The sequence below is a fragment of the Mirounga leonina genome, unplaced genomic scaffold, assembly GCF_011800145.1.
Source record: "Mirounga leonina isolate KUSES-001 unplaced genomic scaffold, KU_Mleo_1.0 Mir_166, whole genome shotgun sequence".
NCBI classification, from domain to species: domain Eukaryota; kingdom Metazoa; phylum Chordata; class Mammalia; order Carnivora; family Phocidae; genus Mirounga; species Mirounga leonina.
This window is the reverse complement of record NW_023270418.1, coordinates 21,290,983-21,315,877: the sequence shown is the minus strand read 5'-3', so window position 1 is coordinate 21,315,877 and position 24,895 is coordinate 21,290,983. Positions and strand designations below refer to the sequence as shown.

The 24,895-nt window shown below is 40.6% G+C and overlaps 1 protein-coding gene across 1 annotated transcript in view; it reads right to left on the bottom strand.

Moving 5' to 3' along the window:
• Window positions 1–443: 443 nt before the first annotated feature.
• The window catches only part of HSD17B12 (hydroxysteroid 17-beta dehydrogenase 12), a 156,807-nt gene continuing 132,355 nt past the window's right edge, over window positions 444–24,895 (bottom strand). The window contains exons 8-11 of the mRNA XM_035012601.1: window positions 17,720–17,801; window positions 15,625–15,690; window positions 1,977–2,126; window positions 444–1,720 (exon numbers count right to left, since the gene is read on the bottom strand). Coding sequence (XP_034868492.1) covers window positions 1,616–1,720; window positions 1,977–2,126; window positions 15,625–15,690; window positions 17,720–17,801 — 403 coding nt within the window. The 3' untranslated portion in view covers window positions 444–1,615. The remainder of the gene's footprint in view (window positions 1,721–1,976; window positions 2,127–15,624; window positions 15,691–17,719; window positions 17,802–24,895) is intronic.

Here is a 24,895-nt window from a genome sequence, read left to right as displayed (position 1 = left end):
CATGCCATTATCTCAGTCTTCAGTGTCAAATACAAGAGCACACTTGCCAAGTTGAAGTAGTAAAAGTTACAGCTCAGAAGCTTCTAACTTGGAGGGAAGGGAACATGTTTTGTATGCTTGTACATGGATCCCTCCCCAACACTACCAACTCCACTGAAAACTACCACCCACAACAATCAACCAACCAACGTGTGAAAGCAAATAAAAATATCACCCAGGTCACTGTGGTTTCACCATTTCAACAACAAAATGAGAGAGAAAAAGGCAATGTGTTTTTCATAAAACTACGTTTATTCAGTTTAAATGATTCTGAGATTATGTTCTTAATTTTTGGGTGCTAAAATGTCTTTTCTTCTATGTAATGATGCTAATGGATCTTCCTGTTTTTGTTTTATGTCCTTAGCTGGCAAAACTAAAAGCTAGAAACTAAACACTGCAATTACTTTTTTTTTTTTTTTTTACACAAATCTCCTGGTGTTTAAAACTCAGAGCTTAGGAACCACAGCCTTGGTAAAGACCTACCTACCTTCCATGTTACATGTTTCACAATATTGAATTACTTCTTGGTGATTTCCCTCAAACAAGTTATGGAGCAGGATAAAAGTAAGTCTTCACTTACAGTAAGCCAGTGTAAAAACAGCCTTAATTTCAAGCACCGAAGAAATACATTTTCAATCATCACTGTGGTTAAATCAACTTTTATTAAAACTAGTCAGATTGCTATCTACAGGGTATCGATTTATCACTTCTCCATTATCATTACTGTTTTGGGAAAAGCCTGCGGTCACATATGTGAACAGGATTGATGCAGTGCAGAAACAAAGGAGGCTGGGGTCCAAGCAGGCCACTCTCCTGGGTCAGGGATTTAGTGGCACTGTAGGTGGCTGCTCATCTCAATGTATTTTTTGGTCCATTTACCTTTATAAATCATACCATATAGCTTTCAGTATTTACATGCATTTAAACTGAGAAGAAATATGTGTTAGAGGAAAGCATATATTAGTGGGCTTCATGTGTCAAAAGGAACTCCATATTTCGTGTATTATTTTTATGTCATTAGCTACCTTTGAGAACAAAAAGTTCCACATAAATGTACAAATTGGGACATACTTTCAGAAAATCTCATAGCGATGCATATTACAGTGTGTCCTCCCATAAGTGAATCAATTAATCTCCACTTCCTCGAAGTGTTAATAATAAACAAAAAGAGTAAATGGCCATTACTTTTTAAAGTATAATTCAGAGAAAATACAAGAACCATCATCATTGGCATTTTGGGCCAAATGAAACCACTGAAGCATTATGTCTGACTCAATCATTCTGTGATTTGCCAAAATCATGTTCCTTCCCATTACACTGTTCTTGCTAGCATTAGTTCTATGTCCATTTGATAGGAACATTTATATTAAACTTCAAAATAACTCCTGGCAGTATTCAAAATATATGGCCAGAACTCCTGAAGGCAACTTTGCTTTCATCCCAATTATGACAACATTTAGCCTTATTAGTAACTGATAAAATGACAGCCGCAGACTTTGGAGAGGGGTGGGTGCCTTGCCGTAAACCCGCTTAAGCTGGCACGCCTGGCCAAGCTACTCAGTACAGTTACCAATGCTTAGTTCTTCTTGGCTTTCTTCATATAGCGAGCCCGCGTGGACTTGCCAAAATTCATGGTCATTTTGAAATACAGCCAGGTAGGCATAACTGAAAGTATTGAGTCCTAGGGAAAGAAAATGGGGAGATATGTAATGACAGCCTACAATTTGGGCTAACTTAGAGCATCTGATCTTGTTTTACTCTACTGTTGTTTTGTCGGTAAATCTGAAAGTTCTTGGGTGTTTAAAATAAAACATAGATGCCTCATTAGTAGGTCTAGACAATGTATAGATGCGGATACATCACATGCTATTTTGTGACTCAGCGGGAAAGAAAACCCCAAAGCAAAGTACTGATTTGAGACTTGCAGAGCTACATACCATAAGAAAATGGACCGGGTATCCGGTGGTTCGGGACTGCAAGCCCACCGTTCTCATTGCAGACTTCACATATGTCTCTGCAGACGGCTTATCCAGGGTTGGCTTTCGGATTTTCGACAGCTTTGTAGCTACATAGTACGGCAGGACACTCTAGAAAGGCAACACACACACCCCACCACAAAACACAAAAACAAAAACAACCATGCTGTTGATTAGGAAGACCACAAACTAAGAACTGCTTGACTGCTCCTAGCGGCAGAAACATAGAAACACTGTGGTGAAATCTAAAGTCTGCTTGAGAGAATACATGACAGCATAAAATCAATTGTAATAAGGTAATCTATCCATGAAACAATTTTAGACTGAGAAAGTATTAAAAATAAGCAGAAATAGACCTTTTTGAACCTTTAAAAAGAAGGCACTTAAACAAACCTGGAGAGCAGAGGTTCTGGACAGGATACTCTTTCTACTCTGATGAAACTGAACATGGTTACAAAACCACCACGGAGATTTTTGACATTTTATCCTCCTAAAGAGACAATGCTCATTTTCTTTCTAATTTGTCGCTCATTAAGATGATTCTGTCAGCTTTGGTGCCTCTAAAATAAGCATTTCCCCTTCTCAGACTTTAGCTACTACTCTTCCTCCCTAGTTTCTTACCACTCTGTGTCTGAGTTTTATAAACTTTGCTGCTGCTAAGATCGGATCTCCCACCCCCAACCTTTTTTCTTTTTTCTTTGTGGGGGAGACATGTGGAAACAGCTTGGGTAACCAAGAGACCCTTGATGGGAGTGGCGTGGGAGGACAGATCTGAACGCTACCTGTTAGAAGAACTTAACCAACGTCAGGTTCTTTATTGCTTAAGCTTGACACATTTGGATAGGATTCAACATAGAACACAAGGAGACGCTATTACAACGGGTCCCCAGTCATGACACCAGAGGTTCCTTCTATAGTTTGAAATAACTTGGGCTTGGTTGTTCTCCAAAGAGTGAATGTATTCTATTTATCGTGTGTGCATGAGAGGAAAGGGTATCAACGACAGTGATACTTCTGTTAAAGAAGAGGATTAAGGGTGCCTGGCTGGCTCAGTCGTTAAGCGTCTGCCTTCAGCTTGGCTCGTGATCCCAGAGTCCTGGGATCAAGCCTCACATCGGGCTCCCTGCTCGGCGGGAAGCCTGCTTCTCCCTCTCCCACTCCCCCTGCTTGTGTTCCCTCTCTTTCTGTGTGTCTCTCTTCAAATACATAAATTAAAAAATAAATAAATAAGTAAATAAATAAATAAATAAAGAAGAAGAGGATTGAATACCTGGTGATCAAAATCAAAAACTTCACTACAGGTAGAAATAAAATTGAGATGTGTTCCAGACTAGGCACTTCCTTCCTGCCGAGAGCTGGAAGGAATATTCCCATGTCTCTTTGGGGTTTTTGTTTGTTTGGTTGTTTGGTTTTTGAATTTTTCCCACTCCCAAGTATGAGTCAAGGAATACAACCCACCCTCCTTAACATGGGAGCTGAAAGTTCAGCCCGCCTGGTAAGAACCAAGGACCCAAGGGCCTAAGCACGGTCTCTTCTCCATCTTTCTCTTATGTGCCTGCAGCCGGAAACCCACACTAAGTTAACTAACGTCCCCCAAGTACCTCAATACCTGAGCCACCTGTGATTAGGTGACTCTTGGTTTTTGAGAATTTATCCCTATCCATGTATCCCCCACTTACTGAGCAAAATACTTTGTCAAAAAGGTCTTTAATTTTTTTTAAGATGTTTATTTATTTATTTGAGAGAGAGAACACAGAAGGAGAGTGAGAGGGAGAAGAGACTCCCCGCTGAGCAGAGAGCCCAATGCGGGGCTCGATCCCAGGACCCTGAGATCATGACCTGAGCTGAAGGCAGACACTTAATTGACTAAGCCACCCAGGTGCCCCAAAGGTCTTTAATTTTAAAGCCACATTGCAGCAAGGATACAGTATGAAAAGAAGAATTCACCAAGACTCTAACAATGCATAAGGAAAGAAAACTGTTTACCAAGCTGAGTGGCAAACAAAGCAAAAGAAAGCATATGCATATGCACTATCTCGAGTAATGAAAGGACACAAGCAAGCTGTGTCACATCTCTGTCTCAGGTTTCCTGGTTACAAAAAAGTGAAGATTTAAAAACCCATTTCCATCTATGGATCACAAGCCTGCTGAGGGTTCTGTCAAGTTCTGAGTGTCTCAGGATGAAGATGGTCTGATAATTATACCTTCCAATTATACAATGATATTATCACCCTCCCTCTCTCTGTAGATATATGGCATAAATTGGACTATTTGGATCTTGCGGAAGAATTAAGTGGCACTGCCTGGCTGAACCACTTGATGGTGCCACAAGTTCACTCACCATTCAGCTAAACCATCCAGATAGCCTAGGGAACCACCTAGCTCAGGAAGTGGAGGCAAGAGACACATGCCTAGGAATCCCAAGTCAAGCTATTTTTTTTCCAACGAAGAAATGTAAATTCTGTTCTGGAAAGGGTATTTATTTCCGATAATGGCAGTTAACATGGCCTAGCAGAAGAGGCAAAGGATTCAGAGACAAAATAAGTTTAGAGCGAAGTCTTAAATAAAGTGGAGGACTTTGCCAGGTAAACAAACAAGGTAAGAACATTTTGGGTAATGAGAATAGTAGGAGCAAAGGAAAGGAGAGAGAGCATGAGGTTCTCAGGCAACTACAAGTTGTTCAGTATGGTTCAGGTGTCAGAAATGTGTGGAGTAGCGGCCGGAGGAAAGCTAAATGGAACAGAAAACTAAACCCAATCACTCGACAGTAGAGATTCCGAGAGTATCAGCTCTATGCGAACATGGTCTTATTCACCACCATATGGCCAATGCTCAGAGCAGCACCTAGCACACAGGAGGGACGCACAGATCTGCCGAGTGACTTAGCAACAGAACTCCTCAGTATGCACGGCAGTGAAGAATTGTACTGGGGCCCCCTTCCACCACTGCAGTCCAGAAAATTAATTACACCAGGAAGTTGACAATGTAATAAGAGTTTAAACCAAAACTTTAGATATTCTGAAGCTTAAGCAAGATCATATATCTAAACTAAGACAAACTTATAGGTCTAACTACTTGCCAAGAATTTAAAAAGGAGTATTTTAAATTATGTGTAAAAGTAAAGAAATGTACCTCAAAGTGTCATCTAGGTACATCCTTAAAGAGTTCACCAAAAACACAATAAACAATAATTAAATTGATCCATTCTCCTGCCACTCATGGAAACATTACAATGAACAGGTTGAGAAGATATTCACCCTTCTACAGGAAGTATTTTGGGCAGAACAAATTTTACAAGTTGCTTAAGCTCAAAATTTTGCCATTATAAAGATTTCCGCCTGGAAACAACCTGGGTCTCCTCAGCCACAGGTGCAGACAAGTGCCCTGATCTTCCAATTTAGAATCCTTAAGTGAAAACAATTAGGCCATAAAGCAAAGCTGTTGTTTTGTCCTTATTCAGCCTGTTTTTTCATTTTCATTTTATTTATTTTTTAAGATTTTTTTTTTTATTTGAGAGAGAGCAAGAGACAAGCAGGGGGAGTGGCAGGCAGAGGGAGAAGCAGGCTCCCCGCTGAGCAGGGAGCCCGATGAGGGGCTCGATCCCAGGACCCTGGGATCATGACCTGAGCCGAAGGCAGACGTCTAACTGACTAAGCCACCCAGATCCCCCTCAACTTTTTTTTTAAAAAAAAACCCCCGGGGACGCGGGGGGTCCCCCCCCCCCCCCCCCCCGACTGGAGTAGCTTGCTTAGGTAATCTGGTCCTTACAAAACAAGTGAGGGGGCCTGACTCAGAACAGGAAGGCTACCGTAACTTAATGTCATGGAGTACTGGAAAGATGGATGCCCAACACTGCTTGGCAGGTATTCAAGAATCAGATACTGAACCTTGTAACTTCGGGTGGTTGAGCATCTCTCCTGTTGTCACCTGTACTAAACATGCCTTCTTGAATTTAAAAATGACCAGAACAACTCACAACCAGGCTTTGGAAAACGTGGATCCAGCAGACACCAGACTCTAGTCCATTTGCACAGTATGGAATTCTGGGCACGATGTCCGATCTGCCTTTTGTGAGCATCAAGTTCACCAATGTGACAGGCACACATTCTTAAGGCAGAAGCTGTGGCTCTGAGGAGGCATTTTAGAGAACATTTTCTCCTTATATCTGTCTATTCATCTTCCATTTCAGGATCTGATATCCTCCGGAGGACCTGTAACTACATACACAGATCCTAGTTTGGGTAGCTGGTGTTACTTTACTTGCAGGCCATCAGATGAGCATTTCCACAAAAAGGCTCTTGCTTATCTCATCACTCTGATGGGGCAGAGAGCCCTGATGACATGGCATTGAGCAAAGGCCCCACAGTAACATTACGTATAAGCCTTAACACCTAAGCCCCAAATAAAGGAGTAAAAACGTCGTATGTTCTGTACAAAGAAAATCCTTGATAAAAACTGACTGGCTGATAATCTCACAAATGACCTACCTCCAAATATGTGGAATTTATATGTTAAACATTCACATAACAAAAGGAAAAACTGCGTAATATCACACACACACACACAAAACATTTGCTTAACAACAAACATTACCTGAGCACCTACTAGGACACTGCTGTTAGCGGTGGAATACAGTTGTGAACAGAAGCAAAGTCCCTAATCTTCTAGACCTTATATCTGGGGTGAGGGTAGGACACAAAGACTACAAACAAGTAGTAAAAAATGATACTACATTGGGAGGTGATGATAAAAAGGAAAAAAGAAAAGTAAGCCTGACTAAGGACAGAGGTGACAGAAGCTGTTCCTGCAGGTGACCAAGAAAGGCCTCTCTGATGTGGTGACATACAGCAAAGATTTCAATGAAGGGAGAGAGCTAGCACAAAAGCTATCTGGGTAAAGATCCTTTTCGACTGAAAGAACAGGAAGTGCGAAGGCCCTGAGGTAGACATGTGCTTGAAGTGTTTGAGGAACTGCAAGGAAGCCAGAGAAATAGCAGGGGATGAGAGATAATGTGGAATGTTTGAAATCAGAACACGGTAGGTCATAAGAACTCATGATTCTACTCTGAAAGAAATTAAAAGCCACAGGAGAATTTTTGAGTAGAGAAGTGAAATGACCTGGATTTAGCTTTAAAGCGATCACTCTGACTGTTGGGAGCAGACTGTGGGGGCTATAGGCAAGGATGGGAGGAGGGGAGGCTGGGTAGGAAGGTACTGCAAAATGTTCAGAGCACGTGATCATGATGGCTTAAATTAGTGGTAGCAGCGGTGGTCCCAAAAAGTGGTCAGATAGTGGATATGTTTAAAGGATACTGAAGTCGGGGCGCCTGGGTGGCTCAGTCATTAAGCGTCTGCCTTCAGCTCAGGTCATGATCCCAGGGTCCTGGGATCGAGCCCCACATCGGGCTCCCTGCTCGGCGGGAAGCCTGCTTCTCCCTCTCCCACTCCCCCTGCTTGTGTTCCCTCCTCACTGTGTCTCTCTCTGTCAAATAAATAAATAAAATCTTTAAAAAATTAAAAAAAAAAAAGGATACTGAAGTCAACAAGATTTCCCAATGCACTGAATTTGGGGTATGAGAGAAAGAGATAGTAGGGTGTTGAGGTGGGGGAATGTCAGTTTTGAAATCAGGTGGACTTGACCACTTACTAGTTGTCTGACCTTGACCAAAATACTGAGCTTTAGCTTTTTCCTCTGCAACTGGGAGATATAGCATCCTTCTTACTGTACTATTACGAGGATTAAATAAAATAACTGTCGGTTAAAGTGTGTGGGATTTGAACTCTAGTATTTTCTAAGGTTTATAATATTTATATTTTTCAGAATAAATTTAGAAAGAAAAACTTGGCTGAATTTTTATATTTTGTAAAAAGTGGAAGAACACCATATTTACAGAGTGACTCCTGAGGTAACCACCGGGCTATGTTAGTTCTTTCTGGACTTACTCTGACATCTTACAATTATTACCCCTGAAGTCTTTTAGTTCTTGTGGTGCAACACTGTTGTAAAGGGCCAGGCGAAATAGATGTTATCAATGACAAACATGGAGATTCACATGGCTGGAAGCGATCAGAGTCCAATGATCCCCAACAGGACGAACATTACTATTCTTAAGCCATTTCTCAAAGTTGGTGCAGTTGACCAGATATGATTATTTCCTGGGAGAATCATATTGCTTTATAGTTCTACTTAGATTCCATCTGCACTAAGAAAGACACACTCCATTACCTTCTTTTGTTGGCATTGGCAATTAACAAGAAGAGTGGATGAAGAATTCCGTTTTCAACCCTGATAGTCACTTTTCAATAGTTAGCTTTCTAGCTCTTTGAAGCCCAAAAGATCTCCATGATTATTCTAAGCTATAAAATATTTAACAAAATATAAAACAGGAATATCTTCTTTTGGTTAAAAAAAACCTTGAATTTTGTTTTCTCCCTCATCTCAATGTGTCCTCTTTATTTTCTAGATTTATTCTGATTAAAAACTGCATTTAGCTGAATTAACAAAACCATCATCTCTCATCACCCAAGAGGACCAAAGCACTGGAAGGTGGTAACTTAAGAGAAGGGGCCCCAGTGAATGTCCCCATTACAGTAAGTTCACATCTAAATCGAGTATTCTTCTGCAATCTCACACTAAAAATGAGAAAACCCATTTCATTTTCAGGCCAGCTGAAACCTACAACCACCTTCTCTGGGTTTCGTGGTCTTGACCTATGTCCTCATCTGTCCTCTGGTAAAGAGTCAGATAAACTAAACCCTAACGGATGGTTTCAGTTAGCAAATGATCTCATTGATAGCATTTCCAGACACTTGGTTTCCCAGCTCCAAGGAAGAAAACTGTATGGTGCAGAGAAACACCTCCGTGTGAAACAGAAAGAATGCAGACTTCGGAGTTATTCAAACCCAGGTTACAAATCCAGAGATGGGTAAATTCCCCATACTTTCCCACATTCTTGAACACATCACCCTCCTCCAATTTCTTCATAGCGCTTATCACTGTATACTGTCATCTCATTCGTGTATCTGTTTACTTGTTTATTGTCTCCCCACTAAACATAAGTTTCTACCACATCCATCTGTCTCTGTCTGTCTTTTTGCCACTGTATCCCCAGGTACCAGACTACTAGGTACCCTCTAAATATGTCTGGATTGAAGAAATGTGGTGCATGATATATACCTCTAGTTTTGGACTTAACATCCCTTGTCTTTGTAATGTGTTTAAATATCTGTCTTCTCTTTCTGTGTGTGCCTTGAGGACAAGGATGGTGTCTTACTCACCTTTGTTACCTCCCTGCCTCGCTAAGGACCTGGCAAGCAGCAGGCATTTGTCGTCTGACACACTGGACTGACCTTACACAAGTTATACAACTTCTATCGCTTCTTTGTTTCCTATCTGTAAGATGGAACTAGGTTGAGGTCTATCTCAAATAAGGTAACAAAATAGTGGGAAACATGGAACGTATTGTACATATTCGATAAGTGCAAGTTTCTTTCCTCTCTTCTTCACACTTTCATATCAATTCAGTTTCTGGTGTTCTTATATCTGCCCCATCATTTGCGCCCACTTGCCAGAAGGGGAGACTAGGGCTCAAAGTAATGAAGCGGCTTTCTGTAGGTCAGATGACCACTGACTGGGTGATATCAGAACTAAAACCTTGGTTTGCTGACGCCAAGCCCAGCGTCCCTTCCTCACTGCCCCTAAGCATACCAGTGACAAATGTGGTCTGCATAAAACCATGGCCTGGATTGAGGAAGCTGTGACTTCTTGCTTTGAAATGACCAACTAGCCAGGCAGGGCTTCATGAATTCTTTAGCATCAAAAACCTCTTCATAAGGCAGGTTTGTGAGGAATCATCACAGGATGCTAAACCTAGGGAAAACTAAACTGATATGGGCGCAGAATATCTGCCTGATCTTAAAGTGCCTCCCCACAGATTACTTAGTCATGCAAAGGGGGAAAGACAGTAACTATACAGCAGAGAAACTGGGTAACACCTTGAATGAAGCAACCAAATCAACATCAGCAATGAAGGGCAGATGGATATCGTGTGTCTCTGGATATGATGCCCTGAGAAAGATATAAAACCATGTGTGCCATTTTGGCCAGGAGAGCATAATGTGAATTTAACCAGGAGGAAGCATCAGAAAAACCCCAGACAAGCAGTGTTCAATCAAAAAGAGCAGGATGTGTACTCTGCTCTTTAAAAATGTCAGTGTCATAAAAACAATGAAAGGCTGTGGATATATTCCAGATTAGAGGAAACTAAAGGGACGGGACAACTCTATAGAGTACCTGATCCTAGAATGAATTATTTACTGGAGAATAAAAAATGCCATAAGGAATATTATGGAGTCAAAAACAGAAATACAGACAGTAAATGAGATAAAAATATTATATCAATGTTAACTCTGAAGTTGATAACTATGTTGTGGCTACATAAGAGAATATCCTTAACCTTTGGCAGTGCACACGGAAGTATTTAGAGGTAAAGAACCATGTGTGCAACTTACCTTTCAATAATAAAGCAAATGAAGTAAGCTGCATAACATGAAGTGAATCTGGGTAAAAGGCACGAGAATGTTCTTTGTATGTTCTTATTCTTACAGCTTTTCTGTAGATTTGAAGTTATTTCCAAATGAAGAGTTTTTAAAAAACAAGGCGGCTTCTGAAGGTTTCACAGAATAAGAGTTCAGGAAGTGTAATTTCAAGAAGATGGCTTAGTCTTAGCTATTTCTTATACTTTTTCAGCATTCATGGCTAGTTGGTCTGTGGCATACTGAAGGAGGTGGTACTGGGGCCCACCACCTAGCCAGTCGGATCACTTATGATTTTGCCCTTTGAAAGAGTTAAGCATAATTCTGACCGGGCTTTAATCATAGGGCAGTAATGAGAACAGACAGTTCTCACCAACATACCAACACAAGATAAGGCTTACTCAAGAATGAACTTCTTACCCTCAATTCAAACATAATGAACAGAATTTATCAGATCCAAAATTCACCTTTTTTTTTCATTAGCTGTCTCAACTGTTCATTTGCATTTCCACAAAATGCTTATTTCATGGCAAATCTGAATTCATGAAGGAAATTTTAAATGCTCTCACAAAATTATAGGAAAGAAGTTGAGGGAAAGATGGAAAGATAAAACAACCTAAATTCAAAAAACCCTCTCTTTTTCTCCCCAAAGAGCAATCTGATATACATTCACATGAAGGGAGACCTAAAAAGATAGCTTTCCTTCCAAGGATTAGAAGAAACTGAAATGTGGCGACACAGCATTAGCCTGGAAGCCCTCTAGATACAGAGGTTGAGAATTCAAGACCAGAGGCCTATGGGAGCAAGAGAAGAAGCTCAAGGGGCCTTTACAATGCATGTCTGTGTACCATAAAGTGTGGCCGTGCATAACCAGAGTCTTCCCTGATACCAAGCAAAAGGCAGGTCCCTACCCAAATTACATGTGTCCCTAGCAACACAGAGACAAACAAGATTAAAAAAAATCCAGATCTCAAGAACGTGTTGAAGTGGGGGGAAGCAGGGGAGCCAGAGAGTATCAGACCAAGGTATATAACCAGAAAGAGGAGAGCAGAAGGAAAGGCACATCACGTGGCTGAGATTCGGTTTCCCAGCAGAGGTAAAGTGTGGCCTGAGCCTTGAAAGACAGATGGGTCACAGGCTCAGGCACGAATGGGGTGGGGAGACAGGGAGTGGGGAGCAGAGGGGAAAGGCGTGCCAGCCTAGAAGCCAGTCTGCGAGGGCAGAGCATGTCCTGGCCACCACAGGTCCACTCCGGCCTGACGCAGGGAGGGACGACGGGGTGGCTAGAGAGGCGATGGCCTTGTGGAGTCGGAATTCAATCCTAAACACCGCAGGCAGCCACTGGAGGACTATGAAGGAAAGCAACATTACCTGACTTGGATTTTAGCAAGATCACCCAGGAAACAGCATGGGGGATAGAGTGGAAAAGAAAATTGCCAATAAATAACTCCTGGCCCAAAAAAACAGGCAGACATAAACCACCACCAAAGAAAAACCAGTAATTTTTAACTGAGCTTTATTTAGGCCAGCCGTTTCTGTCCCTTTGATCAGAACTAGTATGACATTGTATTCTACTTCAGCATTCTGATGTGTTCACACAGAAATGATAGCCGTACTTTCCTTCACAAACATGTGAGCTTTTATTTTTATTTTTTGCCAAATTCACGCTACATTTAAACCTTGAATGAATTCACTTGAAGGAAGACAATGATCAATGAAATTACATAATTGAGAAGTCATTATTGGGGAAAAACAAGTTTATCAAAGTTAAACATTTCAAAAAACAAATTGCTAGTATGTTTTTGTCGTAGTTTCTAGTCACGCCAGGCTAATAGGCAGAGAATATGGAGAAAAGATCTTTGAGGGAAACAAGCTGTGGGAATGAGAGAGGAGACGGTCTTGCCTGTTCAGAGAATTTCAGAAATCGCTCGTCTGTGCTCAAAGAGTGTAATACTCCCTTTTGTCATTCAAGCACTTGCAGCTTCTGGCCATGCTGCCTGTAGGTCACCCACTGATGGATCTGTGAGATTCCTGCTTAATCTCAGTAGGTGTTTAAAAATTTTGAAATTAATAACTTGATTACAACAGAAATGGCACGACACTGTGTGGCACGTGATACCTCACATCCCCTCAATGCTTTACTGGCTCCTTGTCACCAAAATACACCATGTTCTACACAGCAGATTTCAGCTACTAGCATTAAAAAGACAGGGTCAAGGAGAGAAGGGGGAGTACGGTAGTTCAGTGTAAAATTCAGGATTCTCGAAAACCCTGTCTTCCTCCCCAATGTACCCTATGTATTAATGGGAAGCTGCAAATCAGAATAACGTCAAAGGGCTATGACATCTAAGGACGACATGGGCGAGACCTCAGGAGGGGGCTTTGAGGAAGCAGACTCTAAGATGGCCCTGGAAGATGAGGAAACATTGGCCCTACCCTTCCCTTACCTACCACTCTCTCTCACTGTGGGTGACTTAGCTATAGTCTCCACTCATAGGATATAAGCGGTTAGAAGCTAGATCCAGACAACGCTTCGGGCCATCTCGACTGTCCAAAGATACAAGGGAGGAAATGGAGCTGAATCCGTAACTGCCTGAGCACTGATGGCACCAATGTGTTCAGCGCTGTCCTAAAGGCCTCAAGTTAGGAGCCCAGTGATTAAAAACAAACGCTTTGGTGCCAAACGGCCTCAGATTTGAGTCCTGGTTCAACATGGACAAATGGCTTAAACTCTCTAACTCTGATTTCCATAAATTTACAGAAGATGATAATCACACCACCTTATGAGGTCATTACAAGATAAAACGAAATAATGGATATATATAAAGTGCTTAGCACTGTGCCTGGAAAGTAACCCTTCAAATATTAGCTATTATAATGACTGATCATCTGGGGCTTCAGGGTGCAAAATTTGAAATACTAGGCTTGCAATAATGAGAGCCATGATGAACAACAGGGTGTGTGAAGAAGTGGGGGCAGGTCGTGGGTGGTAGTAGGAAAGGGGTACGCATTGCAACTTCCCCTAAGACATCGTTAAAAATGTGCCTAAGCAGGGAAACACTGTGAGCCATTATTTCTTTGTGTTGAATAAGAGCTGCTTTGAGACAGATACTCATAAAAATCCCTACATTTGCTTCCTCTCATATTTGGTATTATATTTTCACAGCATTGTGTCTGTTAGCTACATAATAAAAGCAAAGGTCTCTACAAAAATTAAGTCAAAATGGATCAAAGGCCTAAATGTAAAAGCAAAACTATAAAACTCTTGAAAGAAAACAGGGGGAGAGCTTCATGACATTAGATTTGGCAATGATTTCTTGCATAGGACACCAAAAGCACAGGCAACAAAAGGAAAAATAGATAAACTGACTACATCAAAATTAAAAACTTTGGTGCATCAAAGGGCACAATCCATAGAATGAAAAGGCAACCCACAGAGTAGAAGAAAATATTTGCAAATCATGTATCTGATAAAGGGTTAATATCCAGAATATATAAAGAACTCCCACAATTCAACAATAAAGAGCTAACAACCCAATTAAAAAGGTGAAAGTGGGTGCCTGGGTGGCTCAGTCGTTAGGCGTCTGCCTTCGGCTCAGGTCATGATCCCAGGGTCCTGGGATCGAGTCCCACATCGGGCTCCCTGCTCGGCGGGAAGACTGCTTCTCCCTCTCCCACTCCCCCTGCTTGTGTTCCCTCTCGTTATATCTCTCTGTGTCAAATAAATAAATAAAATCTTTAAAAAAAATTTTTAAAAAATGAAAAAGGGTGAAAGTTTTGCACAGATGTTTCTCCAAAGAAGATATAAAATGGCCAGTAAGCAGCTGAAAAGGTGCTGAAAAGGTGTTTAGCATCACGAATCATGAGGGAGATGCAAATCAAAACCCCAATGACAGACCACTTCCCACCCATTAGGACAGCTATTATTTAAAAACAAAAAACAAAATAAAGTATTGGTAAGGATATGAAAAAGTTGGAACCCTGGTAGGTTGTTGTGGGACTACAAAATAGGTAAGCCATCACGGAAAAAAGTAAGGCAGTTCAAAGAAAAAAAAAGATACAGACATACATATATATAAATAAAGCTGCCACCTGACCCAGCAACTCCTCTTCTGTGTACCTATTCAAAAGAAGTGAAGGCAGGGTCTCAAAAAGATAGGTGTATACCTCATGTTCACAGCGGCACTACTCACCTAATTTCAGCGAACAGCAGATGAATGACTAAACACAACGCAGTGTATATATACCATGGAATTCTATTCAGCCTTCACGCGGAAGGGAAGTGTGATAAAGTACAGCATAGGTGGACCGTGAAGATGTCGCACCAAGTGCAAAACGCCACGTGCAAAAGGACCCAGACTGTAGGATTCCACCCACAGCGGGTCCCTTGAGTAGTCAGGTTCAGAGAGACAGAAAGTAGAATGGAGGGTGTCCAGGGCTGGGACAGGGGGAAGTGAGGAGTTACTGCTTAATAGACTCAGTGTTTCAGTTTTGGAAGATGGGAAAGTGCTGGAGAGGGATGGTGCTGATGGTGGCACAACAATGTGAATGTACTTAATGCCACTGAACGGAATACTTAAAAGTGATTTAAATGGTGTTTTCTGTTACGTATTTTTACCACAATTAAAAAAAAAAAAAAGACACGAAAACTCGCTACCACACCTAAGTCATCCTGGTGCACGCAGTCCTCCGTGCTCTGGAAAGCGCGGGCTTTATGCACGCTCTGCCTGCCCTTGTGGTTCTGACACTGTGGCTTTGGGAACAGATCACAGCATACCTTACACATCTGGCAGCTAAGAGATACTGATAGTCCCAGTTTTCTCAAAATAAAACTGTAAGAAAGAAAACCGTGCACTTAGTCCTACTTTAAGTATCCCTACTTCAGAATTCTAGGGGGTAATTTTTTAAAATCTAGACTTAAGTGCATAAAAGAGAAAGAAATCATGTCTTTAATGGTGTGCTGACGTCACACTCACTTCCTTAGGAATGGGATTTTCGTTCGTTGCCAAGACGGCAACAGTTGCTGTGGAAACCACACAAAAACAGGGATACGCAATTGAAACAAACCCACTCACCTGCACAAAGATGCCCTTGCTCTTATATTCCTCATGGAGGCACCGAGAGAAGAAATCCACAAAAGCCTGGGATGGGGTGGGAGTGAGAAGGAAACACACACATTACATCAATCGGCCTGATTTATACTCATGGCAACACAAATAACAAACTAACCATTTAACACTGGAGTTCTTAATCATTCTTATTTCAAATGCAGAAGAGACCTTAAAAAAAAAACCCTCAAAACCTCAAGTTGTTTTTATCTGCCACTAAATTTTATTCTCTTACCAAATATAATCTTCAGACCAAATTTTGACTTAACCAGAAGAGGGTCTTATCTCTTCTTTTTTTCAGAAAATTACTTTCCAAGAAGAAATGTATTATAATAAAACAAAGGATATGTTCCTCCTCCCCACTTGCCATTCAAATGGAAATACAATATGAGTTCTGTTCAACTCTCCTCTATAGGGATTTTGTTGTCAGTAAAGAAAAGAGCAAACATCCTCTTCGTCCTTTGGGATGGCAAGATCCAAAAAGTGTAGGGATAAATGTGACAGCCCATCTTCTTCTGATAGTAAAATTTTAAATCTATTTGTAAAATATAATGTACCATTTTTCAAATATAGACTCCATCTCAGGCTTAAAATACAAAGTATCAATAACAACTCTACTAGGGTCCCAATTAATCATAGTCTTGTGCCCATGGAGCAAAACAGGATGAGAAGCTCGAGTCCAACAATCACTTCAAGAAACATGGTGTTCATTTTAAACCTACCTCCTGTATATTTCAGAGATACAGGAAGCAAGGAGATGGCAGGAGTGGGGCGTGGTGCCACACTTCTTCAAAACAGTAGTCACTGTTCACATTTTTCCAGTGGACAAAGAGTCAGGTGAAAAAGAAGGCAAGCATTTTGCTCTTCTCCTTCTCTGACATATCACAAGGTCTTATTATATTTCGCTCATTTTTCCCTAATTTCAGCATCTCAATGGTCATTTTCATTTCAGAGATGTATCCTATACCTCAACAATGGATAAGAAGATGCTATGGTCCTGCAGGCAGCAGGAAATGTATTCTAAATAATTTTCCCTACTAGTAATGTGAAGAGGTGAATGGTGATATTGTATAGAATTATGACATCTTACAGAGAGTTCTAGAAAATCCTTGTCTCACTCCAGAAGTGACAATAAAGATCAATGAGTTCTGAATAACGTGGCAAAATACTCCCACTCTCACCCAGGCTATCTTGCACCTACTATGTGTATTTATGTCCTGACTGGTGGCAAATTCTTCCACTTAGCTCTGCAGAGTTGGAACTTTTGCTGGATAAAGGTGACTCGTTCATGAACCAAATCCCCCATCATTAACACCATGTTCTTATCAACAGAGCTAACTGACCTAGGCCAGCTCTCTACGGAAAGCACAAAATCGGGCATACCTCGTTTCCTTGCATTTTGCCTTACCTCACTTCACACAGACGGTGTTCTTTACAAAATGGAAGGTTTGTGGCAGCCCTGCATCAGGCAAGTCTATCGACACCATTTTTCCAACAGCATATGCTCACTTCTTGTCTCTGTGTCATATTTTGGCAATTCTCGTAATATTTCAAGTTTTTCATTATTATTGTATTTGTTATGGTGATCTGTGTTCAGTGACTACCACATGTTGAAAGCTCGGATGACAGCAGTTTTAAGCAATAAAGTATTTTTTAATTCAAATAGGTACATTGCTTTTCTAGACATAATGCTACTGCACACTTAGTAGACTGCAGTATAGTGTGAACATTAATTTTTTTCTTTTTACGTTGACCCTAGTGTAAACATAACTTTTATATACACCGGAAAACCAAACCACTCATTTGATTTACTTTATTGTTGATATTCATGCTATCGTGGAGGTCTGGAACCAAGCCTGTAATAACTCCGAGGTATGCCTGTATCAGTTTTAAAACCAGTTGACTACTAGGAGAATAACGTATCTGTGGATCTGAGATCTTGCTGCCCCATTCCTTTCCTTCCCAGTCCATTTGAAAACAGCCAAGAAGAGAACTCCAAGAAGCTTCTATGCCTATTTCTCATCATTCTTATTCTGACATGATTTACTAAAAAAGTGTTCACCTTGGTTGCAGAGTAGATGGCCAACAGTGGAACTGGGGCTATGCCACTGGCAGAGGAAATGTTCAGAATTGCCCCTTTAGATCTAAAAAGGAAAATGCACCAAGTAAACAGAAGGAAATCACAGACACAATGGCTTGTAAATTAGTGACATAGAATTATTTTAAACAGAAGAACATAGCTGTTTTTCTAACACACACATCTCCCCTCACCTTTCAGCAGCACAGATATCCTTGGTCAGTGAATGAGGCATAACTCAATCAACTAAAAATAGCTCTTGTCTGCAATTAGCTCATTTCTGTTTTAGTAATCCGGGGCATGACTGGACCAGAGCTACAGTCTCCTCCAGCTGATCTCTCCTGTCGGAGGTCTTCTCTGGCCACATCACCAAGAATTCTCGCTCTTAGAAACACTCATAATCCTTGCACGTCTTTATTTTGGCCTGCCAGCACATACTACCTTGCTGTAGCATTTAATCATCGCATATGTATAAATGTTTTTCTCCCTCAACAAAACCCTAAGCTTCTGCACATCATAGCCCTTGTCTTACACTTTTCCTCAAAACCCCCTGCACAGTCCTGAGCATGTAACAGGTACTTAATAAAACCTCCTGGTGATGCGTGAATGGTTATGTTCTGCCCTCCTACTTCCTCCAGGTTGTAGATATTCAGTCACAAAACAAAGAGCGGACTATAAAATTTTGTGACTCTACAGGAGATCAAACCATATTCTTTGCCAAAAGGCCAAGCTCAATTTCTACTGTAACTTCTGGAGACTACTGAAAGCGAGAAGTCAGAAAGTTACCAGGAATTACTCATTTTACTAATAAATGAAAATTAACTGGAGGAAAGCAATGCTGTAAATATAAATAAATAAATAAATAAATAGTTGTCAGCAAGCACATAAAGGTGGGTAAAGTGTGGAATTAGGGTTTTAGGAATTTTCAACAGAATTAAGAGCCAACTCTTCCCTCCTCAAATCCATTCTTCTCGGAGTAGTGGGTGGGGTTTCAGTCCCCTTCAGCTACCGCAAGCAACCCTACCTACCTCCTGTCCTCCAGGTGAGGCTCCTTTGCTTCCACTCAGCTTCCCCTTCTTCTTTTTCTGAATTTACCTCCCCCAAGACCTTTTTTTTTCAGTATTTTTTTAAAAAGGACTATGTAGATCCATTTTAGGCAAAATAACAAAAGAAACATGATTAAATGGAGTCTAAGTTATTTTAGACATAAATCTGAAAAAAAAAAAAAAAAAATCCCCAAGGTCACCCAGTCCATCTGTCAGCCTCTAGGCGAGATGCCATTTCAACCATCAAACAGAAGTCTGGACCCTCCGCTTACTGTGTCCCTGGAAACAAGTTGTTGTCTTTTGTTATTATTTTTGAACCCAAGTCCTTACTAGTAATACACACGTTCTAAGCAGTGAAATCTTGGTCATCAAAATCAAATCTCAAATTTAAAAATGTTATATTGGGGTTTAAAGAAAGTTGGAAATATTTAGTCAATGCATTGATTATATCATTCTTGTACGTTTTGCTTGTATCTCAGAGACAGAAAAGCCTTTTGTTTTTAAATATTGGTAAAGGAGTAAGGGTGTCTATCAGGAGTTAGGACCCAATCACTCTAAGGCAAAAACTAGTAATTAGGAATGAATATCTAAGATTTCGATTTTATCTGTATTTGTGAGAAACTCCTCTGATCAAAATGGACAAAAGCGACTTTTGTTACTAGAGACTTTTAATAGAGTATTAATTTATGATGTTTAAAATATCTCTATCTTTTTAGGGTGTTGAAAATGTTCTCAAATTAGATTGTGGGAATGATGGCACAACTTGGTGAACACACTGGAAACCACCAAATTGTATACTTTACATGGGTGGATTTTATGGTATGTGAAATATATCTCAATAAACCTGTAAAAGACAGAGAGAGAGAGAATAATGATATATTATAAGGTGTCACCTTTAAGCTTAGAGCAGATCCCATCACATGAAAGCTAAGAGAGCTATGGTATCTTCTGCAACACAGAATGCTTTCTGAGAAGTAACCCCAAATCCTGACAAGTTGCACCCCCTTTCTGAGCCCTAAGCATTCTTGTGGCTTTAGGTAGCATTTTATTTTAACCTCTTTTCACGTAACCAGGAATTGCTATGGCCTCACTCATTTGGAGCAAATGAAGAAAAAGCTAGTTTAGAGTAGTTGTAGATGATAATGTTCTTCACTGAAGCTATAATATATCGCTGCTGGTTTTATCAGCAGGATTATGTGCTCCATTATACTCAGATTGGCAGGGGGTTACATGTGCCCTTGAACAAAAATCTTAACATTTTAATTTCGTTCCTCACAAATGAAATGCATTTTAAAAGTCTTTTAAAATTAAAGTTTAATGTTATCAAATGCATTTTAAAAATGAAATCTTGATCTTACCAAAACTCACTCTTAAAACTTCACTCACCAAATCAATGATTTCAATACAGGAAAATGTATTTAAAGACAATAAAAACTTCTTTCCCATTTTCAAAAATAATAGACCAATAATCAAATATGTCACAATTATGCAGGTATGCTCCTTTAATTGTTTACCCCTTGAGGCAACTAAGATCTTTGTTTCTCAAATATTCTACCCCAATTCAAATTTCTAGGAGGTAGAGTTAGTTGGAATTAGTGACAAGTCAGAATTTCGTTATTCAAACAAAGTATTTGCACTCGAGAATACATTAAACAAACCCAAGACCAACAAAGTCTAAAGCAAGAACAACCTAGACCTGAGGAAATAAAAGGAGAGCATTTATAATTGTATCATAATGACAGCAGAGAAACACCCGTTCTACGAAAACTCTGCACCAACAAGCACACATATTTGTCTAGCAAAAACCTTCCTCCCACACCCATGCACACAACAGCACAGAATTCTCTTTCTCTCCAAGGATAATAATATTCAACTTAGTTTTGTCTGAATCATAAACAACACGCTGGTAGAACTGTCTTAATCCTTGTACTGTATACAGTATCTATTCTTCATGTAGAGATGGGGATGAACATTTGGGACTGTGAGGCACAAAGGACCCGTCTTTAAAATCAACTACTTTGTCTGGCTCTAATCCTCCATCTAAGCAGAATTAGTGACGTCAAACCAGTTTCCATGGCAGAGCCGGACTCATGACAGCTCTGTTATGTCAAGCAGAAGGACAAAATGGGCCGCGCTTAATTGCACACGAAAACAAACATAAAACCGAATCTTAGTTAAGCTCTCATTTTTCCGGGGACTTGGGGAATAATTCTAAGATTGGAAGGTACATTAACAATATTTGCCGAAGTTCCATAATGAAGACTCATGTTGCTCATACTTCAGCACACTTCCCAGCCTGTTATAACAAATATCCAAATAAACAAGTCAAGTAATATTTTCTGTGATAGAACATTCTTAATTCATCACACTGCTTACTTGCTAACAGCCACACCATGGTGTCTCAGTGGTACAAATTACTGAGGATCTACCAGAACTAAAATACTGCAAAAACAAAGCAGAAGACACCACTGCTGATAAGGAAGCACCTTTTCATAGAAACATATTCTCTTCATTTACTAGCCCTCTTACAAGCCAAACGGTAAACTCATCCAACCCTATAAAATTCAGTATCTGGTATTTATACCTTCCTATAGCTATGCTCACTGGTAGAATTCCCTCAGACCTGTGGAAACCCCATCCTAACACTTTCCTTAATTGTCACCTGGATAAAAAAAATTGCCAGGCCTTTATTTTCCCATAAATGCCCTCACTATTCCATCAGACTGCTGCAGTATCCTTGTCACATCTCTGTAAAAATACTTTTGTCATAGAGGAAGTGATAGGTCTCCTTTGAATAAGTCACTGATTTCTGCCTTCCTCGGGAACCTCAGCACTGCCCTGTGATGCCGGGGAGAGAGATGGGGAGGTGCAAGTGCACCTGGGAAGGACTGGAATGCAGGGTCAACTCCGATGTGGGCAGCTAACTGTATACAGAGTTTGATGGCAGGTAAGGGAGGTTGTGCAGAAAACACTCCATGATGATTTTTCCTATTTCCATTTCTTATCAGAGAGTGCATAAGTGGGTTCCTGGAGGGTCATTACTTTTTTTTTTTTAAATTTAAGCTTAAATATAACACTGAAATTGGTACAGACAATTCTCTAACAGACTCTCAAGAAGACTGAGAAACGTATCAAACACAGTTCTATGTCAGAAAAGAATCCTGGAACAGAGTGGTCAGACATATAATTAGAACCAGCAATCCAAATACATTATACAAATCCTGCTTTGCTGAAGGAAGTTTGCAAACATTTCCCACATGAAAGAGAACTGCCTGCCCTAAAACACCATAACATGTCATAATTCCACCTTAAGCAATACAGTATGAAAGGGGCTATTTTTAGCTTTTCCATGGTTGTTATGGCAACCACCTCCTGGCTCCAGCTGTACACAATGTTTATAATTCCAGAGAAGTGGAAAGAGCAAGTTTCCTCTATAATGTAATTATGCACTTTCTACTTCTGTGGCAATAATACCTTAGTTTAATTATAGATACTTGTTTAGTGATAGTTGGCTTTAGGCTACCGTTCTAGAGGGTTTAGAAAATCTCATACATCAGAGGTAGAATCAGTGAAAGGGGAAAAACAACAACAACAACAACAAAGGATCTTTATAAAGGACTCTGCTTTACTCAATGGAAATACGACTCCTATGGAAACCAACCATAGGAAATATGCCATTTAAGGACGGTATAAAGGGCAGGCTATAATAAAATCACTTATCATGTGTAAGGAAGAACGCTTTCAGATGATCGGTTCCCTTGGAGTTTTTCCTCTCCTCTTGGGCACACAGCTAACGACATTACTGGCCTCCTGTGCAGTTAGTGGTAGCGACTGAGTTCTGGACAATGGGCTGTTGGCAGAAGTGATGTATACCACTTCCAGGCCTGGCCCATGAAACCTCCCACAAAATCAACCTTATTCCCTCTTCCCTCTTCTGCTAGCTGGATGAAGAAAATGCAGCGGAGAGTTGCAAGGTCCAAGGGGAGGACAGCCCCTACCTGGAAGGAGTCTGAGATCCCTGAATGACTGGGTAGAGCACAGCCCCGACCACTGATCCACACTGGCTGTGTATCAGGAGGAAAAAAGTCAACCTTTAGAGTGGTAAGCCACAGAGATCTTGGGATGGTCTCTTATAGCAGTTAGCTTACCTTAATTAATACAACTAGTAACTCTTAATTTGAGTGGACTTCGCTGTTCCCTTTCCTAACCGAAAGTACGGATTTATAAAGTCTACTTATATTTCTTACTGGTTCTTAGCAAGTGCCACAATCACCCTCATGGTGTCAGTTTCAGTCCATAGCCTATGACGGCTTTTCACCAGATCATTTCTCAACTTTAGTTTAAAATCAACTTGATTTCCTAAAGGCAAAGATCCAGTTCATCTTCTGTATACCCCATGATAAACTCTACTCAGTGAGTGCCTGCTGAATGAATGGAACCTCTTCTTTGCATTGTTTTTATCTAATGCTCCAGCTAGAACTGAGATCATGGCTGCTAGGTCTCTAAAGATAGGAGTGAAGTTCCTGGCACCCTATGTTCGTATCATTTACTAACTAATCATGAAGCTTCATGGCGCTCAATCTCTTTGGGACTCACTTTCTATCAAGTGGGGGGGGGTGCTGGTTTCAATTACTTAAAGTACTAAAATTCCATGACTATTTAAATCCATTATGATCTGCAAGATTACTTCACAACCGTCATCTCTTTTGATATGGTTTTCACCAACACACTTAAAAATTCCTTTTCCAACACTTCCGTGGTTTATAAGTATTTTGTTTTTAATGGATGGACTTACTGTCCTGAATTAGTACAAGTTACTGGCAGATATCAAAACTGGATTAAGATGATGGCCAAAATTTCATCCCTCCTGGGTTCTACCCTGTCAGCCCCAATTCTCTGTAATCTCTTAGAGTTCTGTCTGGTTAGACCACTGTCTGTTCACTTCCATATCTGACCATCAGGGGCACACTCCCACTATCAACCAACACGAAGCAGTCTGAGGGTTTAAAGGGAAATTTTACTCAAGGGATTGAAATATACCAAACTTCATATAAAATGGAATTACAAACAAAAACTGCAAAGAAGCAGTTTCTCCACAAGTCTCTGTAGATGCCAAACAAAATGGATTCCTAACCTCGCTTCCTTCTCCGTACAATGGTGGAAGGCTATCAAAGTTAAATGAGTTAACACACATCAAGTCCTCCATACAACACTTGGCATGTAATAGGTTCTCAATAAACATTAGCTGTCAACCCTGCCCGAAGCTGGTCATAGAGGTTTCTTCACAGGAGTAAGGTCTTTGGGCTCTGCCCTTTCCGAAGCTGTGATTCCTTTGGATCTCTTCCAAACTCAAAGCTGTTTTGCAGAGGAAGGGTGACTGTGAAGCCCTAAATTTAGCAAACGATCAAGCTAGCTCAAGATGCAAGCCCAGATCTTTTCAACAGGTTTCTTTTGAAAGCCTAGACATCATTCAGGCTTTTCCAAGGGAGAAACAGAGCTTAATTACAATTTTACACTTCATGCTATTTCAAGAAGAAACTCTATGACACATTTCTCAATGAAAATGAAGACACCCAGCATATATCCAAGTGGAACCCAACTCAAATCAGAACACAAAGGGGGCTCCATGGTGTGGGTTTCTGCTCTAAGGGTGGGTTTGACATCTTATAACCATTTTATATAGAACATGCCTAAGTTCCTCATATATCCATTCACCCATTAAGAACTAAACAACCAGAAGATGGGGTCTTGCTTTGTGAAACTCCACTGATTTTAGTTCTGAGCGCATATAGCTTTAAGAAGGCATTCCGGGGAATACCCCAGGAACTCTATCCGCCCCCTCAGAATAGCAGGCAATTGAGTTGGTGATGGTGACTCAGGCAGACTTTTTAATCCTGATCTAAAGGAACCACCACAACCCTGGAGAGGGAAATAAAAAGGGAATCGAGTGGAAAAGGCCTCCACCACCGGATGATTCATACTCCACTGTGTGACTCGCCAGGCACATTACTCTGTTGCTAAGACATGGATGATAGGTTCATTAGTCACTTCAATGAATTTTGCAAAGAAAGGATTCTCCCTATAAATAATCATGAGCTCTGTCTCTCTAGTGTTT